Source organism: Lipophrys pholis, assembly GCF_963383615.2.
Source record: "Lipophrys pholis genome assembly, chromosome: 6".
In the NCBI taxonomy this organism is placed as follows: Eukaryota; Metazoa; Chordata; class Actinopteri; order Blenniiformes; family Blenniidae; genus Lipophrys; species Lipophrys pholis.
The window spans coordinates 3,064,726-3,085,444 of record NC_137629.1 but is presented as its reverse complement, the minus strand read 5'-3'; the positions used below and the strand labels follow the sequence as shown (position 1 = coordinate 3,085,444).

The window sequence follows — 20,719 nt, the reverse complement described above, 5'->3', positions numbered from 1 at the left end:
CGTGCGTAATACTGATATTTCCTTTATAATTCTAAAGCAAACGAAAGAGATATAAAATACAAAGTAAAATAATTTTAAACATGAAAAAAGGTGATTGATCATGAATAATTAAACAGTTTTGATTGTTAACCTTAAACAAAGTGTTCTAACTGTAGAAGAATTAGGTTTAGGCAAATTTAAGTTAATAAATAAGAACCGTGTGTATTTTATTTGTAAGCTTATTGAGTAAATAAGTTCATAGAAAAAGGTTAAATCATAGAAAGTTGGTAAAAGGTCAGCTAAGACTCATTTGATATTATTTGTGTTTTATTTGAAAAGTTTTGAGATGTAAAACACATTATTTTGGTAGCTATACGTCTGCACGTGGAAAAAGTTACTGTCACTTTAACAAAGAGCAGGACTTCATGCTTGAATATGGCTTGGTAGTGAGACTCAGGCCCTGTTTACACGATAACATTTCATGTGACAACACCTAATCCGTTAAAAAAAAAAAAAGCGTGTTTACACTGCATCAGCGGACACAGAGACAACGATGTAGTTAGTATGCCGGGCCACAGGAGGGCGCTGCTGCTTGATTTTGTAATGAAACTACACAGACGCGTGTGCAAAGAACAATACACTATAAACGTGAAGAAAATGGAGAGAACCTGACATCCGCATGGAATGATGAGGCATCGGATTCTATCAGGGGAGAGTCTCACCTATTAAACTACTGATATGGACGATAAAACTGGAATATGGACCGCAAGTCAAAACCACTATGGGGCCGCCATGTTTGTTTACAACAAGATGAGCAGAAGGGAGGGGGATAGGTGCGCAGTAACAGGCTCCGAGCCTCCGGCAGTCTCTGCAGGAGGTATTGGCGGCCGTGAAAGAATCTTTCCACCTTGGGAGCCGGGATAAAAACTTTGCGGATACAGTGCATCCGCACACTGGTGACGTGTAAACGGACCCCCCAAAAGTGAAGAACGTTTTGCGGATACACTTGTATTCGTTGTCGTGTAAACGGGGCCTCGGAGTGGCAAAATGTAGCTGTGTGGTTGCTACATGTGATGCTGTAAGTGTGCTTATCTAACTCCATCACTGAGCAGTGGCGAGTCGGCATTAGTGAAAAAGAGAGCGAAAGAAAGGAAAGCTCTAGCAAAAAAGGAGTCATGGAGCTCGATCTCCGTCTTCTCATGCAGCGGCCGATGAGGTGGCAGTCAGCCTGCCCGCCTGCTGCTGGTCTCAGAGGATGGCAGAATCATACATGTGCGACGAGGTGCGTGAAAAACACAAACTAACGGTAATGCTGTGTTACCACGGCCGCAGCTTAAAATACAGTAAAAACACATTGCACAGTAGCTTCCAAGCTAATCTAGTTTGTCTGCCCAGAAAGCTCTGTTACGGTTCTAAGGTTAGGGTCATAAGCCCTTGCTTTGGCACGGTTCTCTTCGCTATGCGCCGAGCCTCACAGTGCTCCTGCCTGCTTCCTTAATTGCCCTGGCTATCACACTTTCTTAGCTGCCTTCTTTCTCTGGATATTCTGCTGAACTTCCTCATTCCACCACCAGCTTTCCTCGTCTTCTTTCCTCTGACCACAAGAAACAGCCAACACCTTCTTGCCAGTTTCTCTCACTACCTTAGCTGCACTTTCCCAGTCCTCTGGTAGCTCCTCACTACTCCCAAGGGCCTGCTGCAATTCCTCCCTGCAATGCCTGCAACAGTCCTCCTTCAGCTTCCACTATTTCATTTTTGGCTCCATCTTCACTCTCTTCCTTGTTTCTAACCTCCTCTTACGACTACAATCCTATGGTACCTTGCTCCACTCTTTCCTGGCACCACTTTGCATTCCCCAACCTCTTTCCTGCTCAGGATATAATCCACCTGTGTGCACCTTCCTTCACTCTTGTATGTCACCCTAATTTTGTCACTCTTCTGAAATATTCTCTCTGCAAAGTCTACAACCATCTGTCCTTCTGCATTCCTCTCTTTCACACCATGCCTCCCCAGCACCTCTTCATCTCCTGTTTCCTTCACCAACGTGACTACCGAGGTCTGCTCCAATCACCACTTTCTCCTCTCTGGAGACACCTTATATCGCTTCATCCAACTTACTACACAATTCCTCTTTCTCCTCATACTGGCCACCAGCCTGGGGTGCATACATACTGACAATGTTCAGGATGGTTCCCTCAACTTCCACCTGCAAGCTCATAATCCTGTCCGACACTCTTCAGGTGCAGAACACTCTTCACCAACTGTTCCTGAAGGATCAGCCTTACGTCGTTTCACTTCCTATCTTCACCAGGGTAGAACAGTTTGAATCCACCTCTAATGCTACTGGCCATGCTCCCCTTCCATCTGGTCTCCTGACCACACAGAAGATCTACCTTCCATCTCTCCATCATGTCATCCCATCATGCCAGCTCTCTGCCTTTGCCAGTCATTGGCCCTACATTCAGAGTCTCTACACTAGCCTCCACAGAGTCCCTACCCTCCACATTCCTGCTGTTCCTTTTCTCTTGCTGCCTCCAAACACGCGTCCCCCCTCTCCTCCTCCATGGTCTTCCACCAGCAGTAGTCTAAGGGGCCGTCCACATGAGAACACCGGTTCACGTAAATGCACACCATTTTTGGCCGATCATCCACACGAGGTGGAGCTTTAGGAGAACGAAAATGTTTTTTTGAACACGGGTCCCAGAGTGAGGAAATTCTAAAACCCCAGCTTGGCTGTGAGGTATGGACGGCAAAGACGAACATCTGTGGGAAAAAAAAATCCGTCATCAGCCCACCTCTCTTCCCCACTACAATGTCATCCAATAACCACAACAATCACAGACTACATGCTCTAGGTGGTGCTGCATAAGCTACTGATGCTAGCTGGAGGAGGAACAGGAGCAGGAGCATGGACCTATACAACCCAGAATTATATAGACGTCTATCAGCAGGAGTCTACTTCTAAATTTCTATGTGCTCCGTGTCTTCCTCTGCGTTTTTGGTGTATCTGGTTGAGCCACAGCGCCCCTAAAGGCCTGGCATATGTACTACATGCCCTGAACCATTGTGTTGAGCCGTGTTCATAGTGATGTGGACAAAATTTTTTGGAGAGCGCCAGGGAGAAAAAATATCTTTTTGGCTTAAGTGTCAAAGGCCTAATTTCAAACGTCACCCTGCCAGTCACCGGCACCGGAGGCGGTCGTTGTTAACTTGGGCCTCAACCGATCCGGTATGGTAATCCTATTTCTTATCTCCATCATTGTTTTGGCACAAGTTTTACGCCTGATGCCATTCCTGATGCAACCCTCATCATTTAGTCGGGCTGGGGGCTGGCACTAAAAGTGGAAAAAAGTGTTCCCCTAGTGGCTGGTTTTCGTGTGTACATACTAACGCAAATATATATTTCTATCAAAGGTCAAAGGTGACTTTATTGGTATCTGTAGGTAGGTTTTTGTGCAGCAGTACATACAGCATGGTTACCCAATTCTGGGCCTCGTGGGCCGGTGTCCAGCATGTTTTAGGTTTCTCCAAGTTGCAACACAACTGAATGCAATAAGGGCCTCGTTACTTGGCATTTTTACAAGCTTGACAATGACATCAACATCAGATTGCGGTGTTCTGAAGCTGGGAGAGTGCTAATACGTGCAGAACCCCGTAAACACCTGGAGGAGAGTGGGTGACACCCACTCTCCTCCAGGTGTTTAAAAACCATGATAAGCAGAGTGAGTGTGGCTTCCTCCACTCCTCTTCTGGGCCTGTAGGCAAACTGTAATGGATCGATTGCACTCTCAGTATTTACCAAACTTTCAGACCGCACCAGTTTTTCAAAGAATTTCATTACGATTGATGTCAGGGCCACCGGTCTGAAATCATTGAGAGAGCTCAATTGTTGGGCGCAGGTTTTCAGTAGCTGGCCACAGATGTTATCTGGTCCTGACATTTGTTAACATTTGTGCAGTTAAAAGCTTTTTCCACCTCCTCAGGTTTTATAGAGAAGTGCTGGTTGTCACACAGTGTGAGGCTTAGTTCCTGTGTGTCTTTTCTAAAATCAAGCACATTAAAACCATTGTAAAAGCAATTAAGAGCATTGGCCAAATCATTGTCTGAGCTGAAGCAATTTAAAGTGACATCAGAACAATCTCTTGTCAGGGCTTGACATTAAAGATTTTGAGAACTTGCCTACACCTTTTTACTTGCCCGAACACATTTTTACTTGCCCGAAGTTTAATGGAAATCTATGAGCTTGGGTAATGTATGAATTCGACCATCGCTGCCAAATTAATTGTGATGTTTCTCTAATTTGAAGAAATAGCTAGTTTTGTTTTCCCTCTTCAAGCCATCACCTTCTAGAACGCACAAAAGCACCTTTAGCCTTGTAAATATATATATTATCTAATTTTAAATGTAGAATTTGAAGTCTGTTCCTGTTACCTGAGGGATTATTTCCGACTCCTCCTTTTTCTATTTTTAACTATTTCAGCTCCTCTTTTCATTATAAGAGACCTTAATTCAAATTCCATGAATTCCCAATTTTTACTAAATGCATTTTCAACACATGCCTTATTCCAATACTCATCTATTTTTATTTGAATCTCCTTTACCAAAGAATCATTCATTAGAAGAGAATTATTTAATTTCCAATATGAGTTGACTCTTTTAGACTGTCTTTTAGCAGACATACATATTTCCCCCAAAATTGTTTTATGGTCCGTCAAGGGTGTTGGTTAATTTCTGATCCTTTATCTGAATATGTTTCTACAACAAAAATGTTACCAATAATCAATACGAGACTGTAATGAACTTGATCTATTTTTCCATAAAAATTCTTTAACTGTAGGATTCTTAAATCTCCATATATCAATTACGTCTCTTTCATTAAAAAATCTAACATATAACTACTACTTTCCTGACTTTTACTTGGCCATCTATCTAACATGTCATTAAGTGAATGATTCCAGTCTCCTCCAAATATGCTCTTTAGATCAGCAAACTTACTTATTAAAGACTCAATTTTTTCATTTATTGAAAGTATTAGGTCAATATTCGCCTGTTTGTTATTATTACCATAAATGTTTCCACGCAAAAACGCCTGCTCATTAAAGAAAATAACCAGCAAAATAAAATGACCATTCAGATCAGTCTCTGAAGAAATAAATTTTCCATTAAACTTATGTTTCAAAATCAGAGTTCCTGCTGAATGGTTTGTGCCATGAGACATCCATAAATCATTGGGATTTCCAGAAGCCAGTGTCCTTGTACAACAATCCCATTCTGAACCAAAGACAAAAGTCAGTATTCAAGCTTTTAGCATATAACGATAGTGCTTTCCTTCTGGTATTGTCCCTTAATCCTCGAGCATTAAAAGAAATAAAAGATAAAGATGAAATTTTGAAATGCATTTAACTTTTCACCCTGAGAAAAGTGTGTCTAAACTTCAGAGAGAACAAAAGTACTCTGTCTAAAAGAGTGCGTCACAAACGTCTTAGCAGCAGTATGCTATACTGTATATTTCTAAAAACAATAAGGAAAAGACACCTTGAGACTTATCGGCGTACAGGACTGAAAGGCATTTCAGTGAATCTCTTTTCTGTTCACGAATGCACGGGCTCCGACGAAGTAAGCAATCGTCCCCTCCTTTCGTGCTTTCTCCACCTGTGGCCACAGCTGGTTGCGTCTCTCTCGGTCCTCAGGAGAGAGATCTTCCTTGAAGTGCAGTTTCTTTGTCTTCAAGGTAGTCGGATCGCTTCGCTGGTTTCCAGATGATGTCTCAAAAGTGTCTCGTAGAAAACTGTAAGATTATGGTGCGGGGCAGTGGTGCCGAAGAAGATTCATGTCGTTGACCAATCCTGTGGACAGAATCCAGTATCTCCGGGAACTTTTCTTGGTGGTCAGGATCCATGTTTTGGCATATTTCAATGACCTTTCTGCCTACGTTTTCTCCGTCTTCTTCCGGTAGCCCGTGAAGTCGCAGATTCCATCTTCCTTTATACCGAGACACCTCCAACACCTTGTTTTCTAATGTTAGGATTTTTTCTTCTTCTTTATCCACTCTCACTTCTGTATGAGTCACCTTTCCTTTTAGCTCCTTGAGATCTTCAGAGATAAAGTTAATAATAACCTGCAGGTCGCTAATACTCTTCCCAATGTTAGCTCTTTGCTCTTCGATAGCCTTCTTGAGCGTAGTAATGATGTTCTCCGCTGTGTCAGTTTCCATTACTCTTTTCTTACCAGAGGGTTTTGATGTGGAGGAAGTAGGAGTCATAAGAGTTCTCTTATTTGAGCCCAGGTTATTTGCCATCACAAACAGCTTGAATTATACTCACTAAAGTTCGTTTTGCTGCTTTAAAAAGAGTTTTAAGACAGAGCGAGTTCTGTGGTCGACAGTTCACAGCGCCGCCATCTTAGTCCCCTGTGGTACTAATTTGGACATTTTTCTACACGCGACTGCTCCATTATTGAAGTGTGGCTGACGTCACGGATAAGTGTCGGAGGAAACGGCTCCGCCTGAAGCTGTTAAAAGGTGTGGTCTTGTTTTTCTTCATTCTCATTTCCTCCTCATGTTGTCTGGATTCTGTCGCTCATTTTTAACAACCACTTGAAAATGAATCTACACGCTGACCTGTGTTGCCAGATATGATGGTATCCCCCAATTAGGGAGCCAAACTCTCTTACCTTTTAACTTAAGTTTATTTGGTGCATTTTTGTGTTTATGGCGTGTTCTTTATTACACATATAACAGTTTTACAGTTTAAACATGATTTCTACACAGGCTGAGATTTGGGATTGTTTTTATTGAGGTGTGTGGGTTTTATGTTGTTTGGGCTGGAAACAGTGAGTCACACCTGGCAACCCGGGTGCTGACTCGCGTGCCATGCGTGTGCGACGTGATTTCGTTGCCTTCTGCGCTCTGGGGCCCGAAAACATCCGGTCCGATCATGTTCACACGGCAGGTCGTGTTTGAAATGATCCCAGCAAAAAATCTGAATTGAGGATCAAGACCTGCAGTGTGAACGTAGCCTATGTCACTTCTTTAAATAACACATATATTGTGGCTGTATTATAATTAAAAAAATGTGAATAAAAATATCTTTAAAATAAGAGCAGTTTCCTCAGTTTACCGGTATGTTTGATATATAATAAATCCGCAAATAACAAAGGAAACAGTGAAAATAGAAAAAAGTCAGGAATGTTTTTTAATATAAATAAATCAGTGTTGTCTTCATTTTAGAAATGTTTTGCAGCTAGCGATGAATTTTGTTTAAAAGGGTTCTTCAGGTCCTAAACGTTACAGTGGACAGCACTAACCTGAAGGCATGTACTCCCACCAGCGCCCTGCACACAGATCCACCACTTTGACCACCCGCAGGTACAAAGTGACAGCTTCTCGGAGCTTTCGGGACAGGCACTCCATACACATGATGTCCTTCATAGGAAGGTACCTGAAAGACACAGCAGGGACACACTGAGCTCACCTGATGGTTTCCTCCAGCTGAGTCACAATAGTTCTTTCTTTCTTTTGTTATTAGCCTTTATTAAGTCTGGAGAACCACATTGAGATTAACAATCACTTTCACAAGTGTGTCCTTGAATATGGAACATCTAGTCAATGACAGAAGAACACAACTGATTCTGTGCGATTACTCGCATCTGAAAAACAATCCTCCAGTAGAGACTGTGCCTACACCTCTGCAAGTAGTGTGAGAACACGCTTGTTTCACGGTTTACATTGAGGGGGAAAATGCCACCGACCGCATCGTTCAAGATGGAAGCCAAGTGAGCTTGTGTGAGGAGATCTGCTGGTATCTCCCTCAGAACAATCACAGTTCAGAAGAATATAAGGATCCTGATGGCTCAGGACTCCTGGAGTGAAATATAAACTCCTTCAGGAAAGGAATGCGTGTGTGTAAGTCTTATTAAAACAAATAAAGCACAAATTAACTGCGGCATTTTATTTTCTGTAATTTTCTAAGAAAACTGAGCTCCGACTCAGTCCTTCACCAACACCTAAGACCTCCCATGATTCAGTGGTGGAAGAGAGCGCGCTGTGTACATACGTAGTAGTGAAATAAATAGAGCATCGATGCATTTTAGAAGTAGAATGACTGGAGGAATGGTTTCAGCTCTACAGTAAAGTGATCAGAACATGTTAACTTTCCCAGCCTTCTCCTTCATGCTGACACTGGATTATTTTTGGAAGATGCTTGGTTATCTCTGATGTCATTAATGGCTTTTTGTTTGTGACTGTCTTTCCTTTGAGGGGCTAGAAAGCTCTTCCTGTGACCTCCTCGTATCCACGCTGTTCCAGTGGCACACAGCAGGTGCTTGGGGTGCAGCTGGAGGGGGTTGTACCTGAATATATGACAGAGGACCTCGTGGGACAGCTCGTTGATGTAGTCTTTGTGCTCAGTGGGTCTCAGGATGAGCTCCCCTCCACTGCTGCCCCCTGCAGGCTGAAGCTTGGAAGCTTTCCTCCTTGGTGCCATGACGTCTGAGCCACTGCCGCCCAGTCTCCTGCACACGCACTTCAGAGGCTCCTCCTCCCCAACATGAAGCTCACTTCTGGACAGAACATGATGGGAGACAACAGGAAACACTGTGAGACACATTAAGGTTTCCTGGAGACACCATCAGGTTTCCTGGAGACACCACAAGGTTTCCAGGAGACACCATCAGGTTTCGTGGAGACACCAGCAGGTTTCCTGGAGACACCAGCAGGTTTCCTGGAAACACCATCAGGTTTTCTGGAGACACCATCAGGTTTCCAGGAGACACCATCAGGTACTGAACCTGTTTCAACTCAAGGTGAATTAGAGGAAATAGATTAAATAGAACTTGAACACAGGAACACTGAGGGCACATGCTCCAACTCTTGTTGTTCATCTTAAAACAGATAACGGGGTTTCCAGTTATGGCGGTGTGCCGAGTAGACGTGCTTTAGCTCGTTCCCCTACTTCTATGCCTAAATCCTGGGAAAAGTCTCATTCTGCTAAATATTTTACAAAAAAGAGCAATAAGAATAATTCATAAAACTGGGTATAGAAATAACACTAATTCACTCTTCTTCAAATCAAAAATACAAAAATTCACTGACCTGGTACAATTTAAAACTGCACAAATGATGTATAAATGGATAATTACTTCTAATCGGGCTCTGCTGAAACACCTCAAAGATTACTCCTGCTGAAAGCAAAATACAATGAGCGAGCAGCAGCAAACCTGCTCTGCCGTAAACAATCTTTCTATGATCAGGGTGAAAAATCAGGAAAGGTACTAGCTTGGCGCATTAAGCAGTTGCAGAGTGAACGGCGTATCTCCTCAATTCAAAATGACCAGGGACATGCTATTGTGGAACCAATTGAAATAAACGAGAGTTCCAGGAAATGTTATGGAAAACTTTACAGTTCAGTTATTGCGAACAAATTAACACTGGATACTTTTTTTTTTTAGATGGGATTGGCTTACCCAGGGTACCAGAAATAATGAGGATTAATTTAGAGCAAGACAAAGCTTTTGAAGAGATATCCAGTGCAATCAATAGTATTAGGACTGGGAAATCACCAGGACCCTTTGAAATATATAAAAAAATTCAAAGAAAGGTTGAAAGCACCACGTTCAGACATGTTCAATGAATCATTCAAGCACTCTATTCTGCCACCTTCTTTGAGGGGAGCTTTATTACTCCACTTCCAAAACCTAGCAAATCAAACAATAAATGTGAGAAAATAAATAAAATCGTCTTCCTCAAAAATATAGGGAAATCCACTCCTGCCTTACTTAATTTGATAATTACCTAGGTACCTACAGTACCTAACCTTGTGAATATCATAATAGTTAACTACAGCTCAATGATCCATGAAATCCAAAACTGACTTGAAATATAGTTACTTATCCCAATGTCATTAATTGGGAAAATAAATGTCCCTAAATGAATGTAATGCCCAAACTGCTTTACCTCTTTCAAAAAATACCACTGCCACCACCATGTAACTTATTCCATCAACTAAAGAAACCGTTCATTAGATTCCATTGGAACAATTGGCACTCCAGGTTGCGACTGTCACTGTTGTTCCTTCCTTACGATAGAGTGTGTGTGTGTGTGTGTGTGTGTGTGTGTGTGTGTGTGTGTGTGTGGGGGGGGGGGGGGGGGGGGGGGGGGGGGGGGGGGGGGGGTTGGGGCTCAGGTGCCCCAACCCATACTGGTACTACTGGGCAGCACAGTTGAGAACACTAAAGTTTTACTTTTCAGAAAGCGAGAACCCCTCATGGAAAGAGATGGAGGGGTTGCGACTGTGCCTGCCCCTTCCCATCTTTCTTCACTCGGCCAGTGTTAAAAAGCTTAAACAACACACTAAAAACCCTATTGTTAAAAATATGATTACCACATGGCATCAAGTTAAGACACCTGGGGGAGCCATTCTCTCCCTCTAGCTTTAGTCCAATATGGGCGAATACCTCCTTCCTCCCAGGAAAATCTGATGCATGTTTCAAAACATCGGCTGAAAAAATAGGAGATCTGTACCACCCAGTTACAAAACATATCTTACAAACATAAAATAGCCCGTAATCAATTTTTCAAATATTTACAACTACGAAACTTCATTAGGACACAACAGGGCCAGTCACTATCTACCCCTATTGTATCCAAATTAGAAAATATAATGATTGATGATTGTTTGGGGAGGGGCATAATCTCCCAGAATTATAATCTTTCAGTCGCTGAGTGCCCGGAGTCATCTGAAAAGAGACTGGAGGCGTGAGGAGAGGATCTACAAGATGATATAACCATCACAGACTAGGGGAAAGCATGTCGTAAAGCCCAAAAGCAGACAATCAACACAAGACTCAAAATAGTGCATACATAACTCCTGAAACACTAAATAAATACAATAACGCCATCCCAGATTTTTTGCAACAAATGTGGAAAGGAAAAAGGAACACTCTTTCACTGTCTTTGGCATTACGATCAAATACAAAGGTTCTGGAGGGATGTGAGGAGGTGTATCCAAGACATATCAAAAATACTAATCCCTTTAGAGGCTAAACTTTTCTTACTTAGTCTATACCCACCAAAGTGTAACATTAGAAAAAGAAAACAAACCTTTATTGATTAAGCTATAACAGTGGCCAAAAGAGTGATTGCTATCTCATGGAAGTAGGTCGGCACACCAAGTCTAAGGAAATGGTTCTGTGAACTGTCCTCGACGCAGCCCTTAGAGAAAATGACATACATTGTAAGAGGTAAAGAATCTTTCTTTGACCATATCTGAGGCGCCTTCATCAACCATCTTTAGAATACTCGCTGGATACACCCGGCAGGAGAACCTGGGGATTAGTAGCTGGCCCTCTGCAGTTCCAACATTATAATGCTCCATATTGACTGATGCACTACTTAGAGCCTCTCCATTCAAAGACATCCATTTTGATTATAATTTGTTTTTTACTTCCATTTCATTTTTTCATTATTAATTTGAATCTACATATGCGTATACGAGTATGGACACAAGTAGTGTGTATAATTTCCTCTATGTTTATTTGCAAGCTTGTTTGTGTTTGATATGTTTGTTGTGCACGGTGATAAACAATTCTGTGTGTACAATGTGTATGTGTAAAACTGTTGTTCAAAAACCAATAGAAATAATGTTAGAAAAAAACAGATCAACACAAATCACTAAAACACAGTAATATGTACCACAGTACATTATCCTACACTGCATTATCTCACCATAAACGACGTGACATTATCTTATCCTAATCTACTCTAGTAACACCACATTATCCTCCCCTAGCCTGCTCTAGTTAAAGACATTATCCTACACAGTCTGCTCTAGTAACACGACATTATCCTCGCCTAGTCTACTCCAGTAACACTTAGGGCTGGGCGATTTGGCCTAGAAAAAAAATCTAAGATTTTTGAAAAACAAATTGAGTTTCAATTCGATTTTTTTCTCTCAATGCACACAAAAATGACTGCAGACATCATATATATTGTCAAAAGTGCAACTTTATAGCTGTAATTCTCCTTAGAGTTAAAATGCATATAAACAATCCTGTGTTCCCTCTCAGATTATTTGCATCAGCGGGATCAGGCTCTCCCGAGCTTGGTGTGTGTGTGTGTGTGTGTGTGTGTGTGTGTGTGTGTGGAGGGGGGGACTTTAAATGGTGCAATCTCATGCATTGTGGATGACTAAATACAAAATTGTGTACTACTAAATACTACACTGTGACGTGATAAATTGTAGCACTAGTTGATATGGAACAAACCAAACGCCAAATAATATGTTATGGAAGAAACATACTTATTTAAAAGCACATAACTGTACCAATACAAAGATCTATACAATATATATACATAAATATAATATATACAAAGAGTAATACAAAATAAATACTAAATACAATTTAACTTGAGAAGCCACATACAGTCCAGTTTCATCTTGAGCAGCTGGACAGGTAAAATATTCCTATAAAAACCTTTGAATTTACACTTTTAAGTTTTTCTTTGTTGTGGTCACAGTGTACGGGATGAACTTTGCAAGATCACACAATTAGTACTAAAAAATTACAACAATCTCAACATAAAGTCAATTTTAATTAAACATTCTGCTGCAAAATACAGTTCATGTAAAAAAAATAATCCTATATAACCACCTTGCATGGTGGTTTCCCGGGTTCTGGATTAGAACTTTTTGCGCCGGTTTTGGTCCACGGGCCTCATGTTTGACTGAAGTAAACTTCACAGCAGCACCGTGATGCGGGAGGCTGTCCGCTATGGAAGCCAATATGGCTCAAAAATCTATTTGAAATGTATGCACAGAAATGCTTTTTTTTTGAGTCATAAACATAAAATTAATGATCAATCATCCAAACTGCATTTTAGTTTTCTTATACAAGACTGCTAATTCTGTGCCTTAACTAAAATGAAAAAGAAAATGACGTTTAAGTTTTAATTTTCAAAAGATGCCCCAGCAAATAGTGACCAAAATTCATTTTGAAAAGTCAAATTTGAAAATTAAAATGCATTAGCAGAAAAGCTTTTTCCTTTCAAGGTTCTGGCTGCATAGTTTGACTCCTAAATAAAATTATTAATGCATCATCCAAACTGCATTTTCATTTTCTTATTCAGGTTGCACATTTTGTAACAGAACTCAAAAGAAAACGTAAAGAGGGGATTGCTTTTTCACTTTCATGTCCGCCGCGCAAAAAAGGGCCCAATATTCAATCTAAGTTTGCATTTCCAAACGGTGCAGGGGAGTGACGTCAGTCGCCGTCTCCTTCCTCTGACTGCCTCGCATCTGAATGCTGAAACCAGGAAATTGAGAAAACAGCGTCGCAGAGGCGTATTGTCAGATTCTCTCATAGCGAGAGAACGGTGCTTGTTCAGTGATCTGCTCACGTACTGTGAGGTTTTGCAGTCGTTGAACATACGGTGGTCATTGAACACACCGCGGCCGTTGAAGGTACGGTGGTCATTGAACGCACTGCGGCGGCTGTGGTACACAGTCGGGGCTCCTCCAGACAAGCACTGAACAATTTGGTGAACACGTCTTTTTATTAAACTGATTCTCGTCATTCATTAACTTCTAAAGAGCTGCTTTGTCCCTCATGCCTCGTCTCTTGCTCAAGCTCAAATATGCACAGCACCTCCTGGAGTATTAGATGCGCAGCACAATCAGAAGAAGTAGAGCGGCCTCTGACGTCACTCTCCTGCGTCGCTTGGAAATGCTAAGTCGAACTGAATTTTGATCCTTTTTTAGCGGGGCGGACATGAAAACGAAAACGGAATTCCCTCTTTAGGTTTTCTTTTGAGTTTTGCCATAAAATGTGGAACCTGAATAAGGAAATCAAAATGCAGTTTGAATTAACTATTGTTAATTTTATTTATGAGTCAGATAATGCAGCTATGTCCTTGAAAATCAAAATGCATTTTTGCAAATGCATTTCGATTTTTTCAAATTTGACAATTTGACTCTATTTGCTGGAGTGTCTTTTAAAAATTAAATCTTAATCATCATTTTATTTTTCATTTTCATTACGTCACAGAATAAGGAGTGTTGTCAAAGAAAATTAAAAAGCAGTTTGGATGATTGATTATTAATTTTTATTTGAGTCAAAAAATGCAGTTTAATCTGAAAATGAAAAAGCATTTCTGTTAATATATTTCAAATTGATTTTTGAGCCATATTCGCCTCCATAGTCCGCTCATTAAGGTGCGTTAACAGTTAAAACCTCTTCGTGGGTCCGTGTACTTTTCGGCCACTCAATTTTCCTTTTGATTTCGGGAAACGGGAAACGGGAAACGGGAAACAATCCGATTTTCGTTTTCTGATTTGATATTGGGAGACAAAAAAAGGTTTCTCGTTTGGAAATTGAAAAACGATAAATCGGGTTGTTTCCCGTTTCCCAATATGCGTTCGTTAAACAAAATTTGGGAAATAAAATACGACCATGATTCTTTATTTCAAGCTTGATTTGCCAAAAACCCAGAAGTCGAGTCTCTTCTTCTTCTTCTTCTGTTGCTGCTGCTGCACCACCATCCATACTTGTCTGGCTGCCCCCTCGATGATATTCGTGTATAAATGTAATGATTAAAAACTTCTATAAATGTCTTTGGACGGTTGCGCCAACCTAATCGTGGACATGAATCCCAACGGCATGACTGAAATTAGAGGGTTTTCAGAGAGAACTGTCTGAAGATGGCTCTCCAGCAGAGCGACGCCTCTCCTCTCACCTCCCTGACGGAGCATCACCTCCAAGCTGAAGTTGCTTCAGCTTTGTACGAAATTAATTTATGATAAACATGATTTAAAACATAGCTTTTCATTGATTTAACCGCAGTCTTACAGCGCCCCCTACTGGCAGAAGCAGCACACTTGCAGATTGTCCTCAGAGCTCATTCATCACAGTAAAACTAAAATTTTTCAGGAGAGGAAAAATACACATTAAAAACTAAATAATTACAAATGTGAGGCTACAAATGTACTGAGATTCAGTAGGTTTAATTTGTAGTTGCACTATAATATTTACACATTCTAAAATTTTCTAACGGTTCATAATATAATACAAAAATGTATTAGTGTTGTTCTTCTTGATAGTATTACTATTAACTTGATGTTGTGTGTCATTTTCATCATCTTACTGATTTATGTGTTGCTTTAATTAATAGGCTGAAATGATGACACGATTTCTGTCTTCTAAAGGAAGACACGCCAGTGAAAGGAGAGGAGCAGCTTTACAAGCGATTCAACAAGACAAAACAGATTTTCTGCAGATGCCGTCAACATCGCGAGGTTTTCTTTGTTTTTCTGAAAGGTACATTGTGAAACTGACATCCTGTGATAATTAAAATTCAACGTTGCTTTGCAGAAATTATATTGTTCAAAGTTTTATTGTTTTGCTTTCTCATTCATTTAACTTTTTTGCTGTTGTTTACATGCACTCAGAGGATATTTGTGATTTGCAAATCCGTTTTCTTTACTTTCAGAACCATGGCATTGAAAGGATTTGGGGGGAGGTTTGTATGTATTTCATTCCTGTGAGCCATTAAGTTTGTTGAACTAAAATTGGAATTATATTAAATTGAGCTCCAACAAATTATAATTGCCATGTATCCATGACTTTTGTTGTTTCTTGGAAAGGTTGTACTGTGACTTTGTCTCTTCTTGCAAGAATAATGTAATAAAATGGTCTTAAACTTCCTGTGTATTCTGCCTCTCTGAGGTTTTTACTAGGAAATTTTCCTGGCAACTTTATAGATTTATCTTATTTTTATTTTATTTTATAGCACTGTATTAATCCCAGAGGGTAAATTCATACCGATTGACCCATCGGTAGCAGCCACTGAGCAGCACTCAAGTCGATCTGGGGGGGGGGGCAAGGTTCTTGCTCAGGTACCCCCAGTGCATGTTTTTTTTGTTAATGTGGGAGGAAACCGGAGTACCGGGAGGAAACCCATGCACACACAGGGAGAACATGCAAACTCCACACAGAAAGGCCCCGGGCTAGATTTGAACCCACGATAAATATCCGAGTCAACTATAAAATAAAAGTCTGCCTGACACATTTGCAGGATCAAGAGTTCCTCAGGTTGCAAGATGGGGTTGCCAGGTTCTCTTTCAATAAAGTTAGTTGAAAAAAGGTTGGATTTCTATTTTTTATTTAAACCTTTTTTTCCGTTTTGCGGCACAAAATTAAGATAAGGTTTGTTCATGGATTAAGAAATGAATCAAAAACAAGATATTTAACCAAAACTTGGGGTATGAATTAATAATAAATTTATTCCATGCTATTTCAAATAACATTATAACAACAGTAAGATTTTATTTTGTCATTTTTTGTTTCATTTCAAACATAAATAAAAGGAAAAATCATGCATTGCAGCAGAAAGGCTAACGTGTGGGAAAAGGAGTAGGGGGTATGCTGATTAAATCCTAGCCCCTCTCCAGTCAATCTATTTGCAGCGTGTGTATTTTTTATTATCATTATTTTTAATTTAAACTGCAACAGTTGGATAAACATCTAAATCAACTGGTGGGCAAGTTCAAAGCTCACAGGCAGCCTGAAGGGGGCAGCAACACGATACGCCGTTGTTTACTGTCCCATCAAACGAAGAAGAGACTCGACTTCCGGGTTTTCTGGCAAATCAAGCTTGAAATAAAAAATGACAGTTGTAACTTATGTCCCGAATTTTGTTTAACAAACGCATAACAGGAAACGGATAACGACCCGATTTCTGTTTTTCCATTTTCAATTTCCAAACGGGAAACAGGAGACAAGTCGTCTCCCGTATTTGCCTTCCATATCAAATTGGAAAATCAAAATCGGATGGTTTTCAGTTTTCCGACATCAAAAGGAAAATCAAATGGCCAAAAGGTACACAGACCTTCGTGCTCGACTATTTGTCTGCTTTTACTGGGTCACTCGTCTGAGGTTCTTCTGTACACATAAGTTAGACGGCTTTGAGCATTTCTTTGGCCGTCTTTTTCAGAAACTGACTGTCCAAATAACGGTTGGAGGAAATAAATTTTTTTAAAATAATAAATAAATAATTAATAAACAAATAAATAACGGTTGGAGGCTCACTGCCTAAAACTGCACTGACATGGACCTGCCGCTATTTAAATTGGCTTTACCTGACCCAGTGCAGGACTCTGCTGTGAAGGCAGAGGCTTGCAGCGGTGGTGCATTTGCATTAATTAAAAAAAAAAAAAAAAAAAAACATTTTTTGACGGAGCGGCGGTGACGACTTATGAATGGCGACCCGGCACTACAAAATGAATGTAGAGGACACGCTCACCAAGGGACACATGAACCTGCACTACATTGGGGGCTTTTCCACCAGATACAACCATGTACTAATTCTGGGACAGGGCCAGACTTAACACCAGTTCTTGGTCTTTCCACCGCCAAAGCCCCGGTCTATCAGGAGCTAAATGGGTGCTAAGCTGGCCCCACGTCGTTGCTGGGCCAGACCGGGGCTAGACACGTCATCAGCTGGGGGCGGAGCAATCACTGGAGTTATTGCTACCTACGAGGCGGGAGAGAAGCTGAACCGGCACTTCGAAATCTACAGCGAACACTGAGCGGTTATAGAGAAAAATACAATAATAACGTGTGGGAATGATATAATAAGTCGCTCCCTCAAGTTAATAATATGAGGGAACAAGATCATTTAATCCACGATCGCGGAGCCGTGGCTCTCGAGAGTCCAGCAGAGCTCCTCCGCTGTCAGTCAGCTACGTCGATATATAATTTAAAAGCAGTTTTCCATTGTAGTTTTTTTCAGGCTTTTCATGGTAACGTCATTGTAACTAACTCCACTTCCAGGTGTTGTATCACGTTATGACCGCAGGTTGGGCTCTGCATGAGACAGCAGGGGGCGCTCTGCTACGAGACGCCCCAATATTATTGTCTACCCACAGAACATCTTTATAATGAAGCCAGCCTTTTGGTTCATCAGCAACTAAAAAACAAACTACACACTACTGTAAATGAAAGCTTGGATTTTTTTGCCATAAAATGAGCCTTTTAATGGTTCATGTGAAAGAGAACTTTAATCAGCGTGTGTTTACGTAGGTTGAAGCATTTGATTCAGACACATCCAGAAATAAAGTGAGAGTAGCACAAATTCACTGTGTGATGCCGAAATGTTGAAAAATAAGCTCCAAGCTCGTTCACGCACTATCATTATAACTATTATTATAATTTTTTTCCCCCCCTATGGCCACGCCGGGGCTCCGGACTAAAGCAAGACGGACGTGAAAAAACAACAATAGAGATACGCGGAGACTCAATGTTTTCTGGCTCTTTGGTCTGCATCCGAGGTTCAGGCCACACTCGATGGAGCGACCCCGACTAAACCGATGAATACAGTCCGTCTCCTCGTACCTGTCGGAGTGCTGCCGGTGCTACATTGGTAAAATCAGTGACATACAGCGTTTTGGAGTGACTCAATGGCGTGACAACCGGTTCTTTGGCGGTGCTCATTTAAAAACTGGCCCTGGCACCAGGCCTGAACTAGAACCTGGTTCTTTCCGGTGGAAAAGCCCTAATTATCAACATGACTATATTCTGTACATTACCCTACACTACTCTATCCCACTCTACATCACTTTATAATCTACATGAGTCTCTCCATGACACTACATTATCCACAGTACTATAATCTACAGTACTACATTACCTACAGGATTTTATTCTCTACATGACCTGACATTACCTACAGTACTACCTTGCCTACATTACTACATTACCTACAGTACACTACATTACCAACAGTACTGCATTACAGTACATGATCTACAGTACTACATAACCTACAGTGCTACATTACCTACAGTACCTACAGTTCTACATGACCTACCATATTACATGACCTACAGAACTAAGGTACCTACAGTACTACAGTACCTACAATATTATATAACCTACAGTACTACAGTACCTACCGTACAACATGACCTACAGTACCTATGGCACCTACAGTAAGTACTACATGATCTACAGTACTATAGTACTACATGACCTACAGTACCTACAGTATTACAGTACTACACGACCTACAGTTCCTACAGTACCTACAGTATTACAGTACCACAGTACTACAGTTTTAAAATACTACAGTATTACAGTACCTACAGTATCTCAGTACCTACAGTACTACAGTACCTACAGTATTACAGTACCTACAGTACTATAGTACTACATGACCTACAGTACCTACAATACTACAGTACGCCACAGACACAGCTGCAGCAGTCTGCTAAGGATTCGGCTCAGCTAGCTGAGCAGCTGCTTTAGCATTACTCTGCTACAGAGACGGAGCAACAAGAACATCTAACAAACAAACTCCACGCAGCAAAGAGTCATTGAGAAGCTCCGTAAACACGCAGATCACCTACCAGGACTTTATGGTTAAAGGAGAGGCGATGGCGATGCTCAGACATCCTGTAACAGTGGAGCTAACACCGAGGCTAACAGCAACACCGGGGCTAAATGCTACACACTGACAGAGCAGCATAGACATATATGAGTAGATTGAATGTCTTGGACCAGACACATAGACCTTTATGAGTAGAATCAAGGCATGGCACCAGACACATAGACCTAAATTTGTAGACAAATATTAAGTCTATGTATTTGTGACCAAACACGTAGACATATATGAGTAGTTATGTTATGGGAGTAGGCAGATAGACATATCTAAGTAGAATCTAAAATTGCGATCAAACATATTTGTGTGTGTGTGTGTGTGTGTGTGTGTGTGTGTGTGTGTGTGTGTGTGTGTGTGTGTGTGTGTGTGTAAAACCGAGTATTGTGGGAGTGCATTTTCAAGTATATATAAATATATATGATTCACTTCATTTTTCTTCACTCTAAGCACCTCTATTTTCCCCCCAAAAGCCGTGTGTGAAGATTGAGTTACAGAATATATAAGTGATTTTGATAATTAGGAAAAAAAATGTATTGTGGGAGTAAACGTGTGAGTGGCCACAGACATATAGGAGTAGAACCATAAACACTGTGAGCATAATGTAGACCATTTATGAAAAGACAGAAGGACCTATGCAACTCGATGCATATGCACAGAGGATTGTACTCACATATGTCTATGATTGAACTAAAAATTATCCCTGAATCAACTATCACGTGTATGATTCTGTTTATACACACATATGATTGAATGATTCTTGTTATATATGTCTATGACAAAGCACTTCCTGTTTGTTCTTCCTCTTCTGGCTCTGAGGGGAGCACAGCCAGCTTCAAGGTGTCCTCTGAGCGCCCCCTGCTGTACAATGTGTAACATCACCTCTGACAACATCTGCTGTAGAGTGTGTAACATCACCTGTGACGACAAAGACGATGATGATGATGATGATGATGATGATGATGATGATGATGATGATGATGATGATGATGATGATGATGACTGGGAGGAGGTACCGAGGTACAACCCAGGAGAGATCTGACAATGATGATGATTACTGGGAGGAGGTACTGAGGTTGGACAAGGAGAGGTCAGATGATGATGATGATGATGATGATGATGATGATGATGATGATGGCTGGAGACGGTAGTGTTTGTTTGCCTCTGTTTCCTTCATTCTTTGCTGTGGTGGATGATTGTAGTGACTGCCACCACTAGAGTTTATAAATGTTCTTGTTCAACAAAGTTCATTTACAAAAAAAAAAAAGAAAGTCGCCCGGCCCAATATGGCGGAAGCGTTGACGTGCCATTGAT

General features: G+C 40.9%; 1 protein-coding gene across 1 annotated transcript in view; it reads right to left on the bottom strand.

Moving 5' to 3' along the window:
• The window catches only part of fbxo38 (F-box protein 38), a 39,744-nt gene extending 20,108 nt beyond the window's left edge, over window positions 1-19,636 (bottom strand). Inside the window, exons 1-3 of the mRNA XM_080465448.1 lie at window positions 19,377-19,636; window positions 8,329-8,538; window positions 7,285-7,418 (exon numbers count right to left, since the gene is read on the bottom strand). Of these exons, the coding sequence (XP_080321574.1) occupies window positions 7,285-7,418; window positions 8,329-8,462 (268 nt within the window). The 5' untranslated portion in view covers window positions 8,463-8,538; window positions 19,377-19,636. The remainder of the gene's footprint in view (window positions 1-7,284; window positions 7,419-8,328; window positions 8,539-19,376) is intronic.
• Window positions 19,637-20,719: the final 1,083 nt, after the last annotated feature.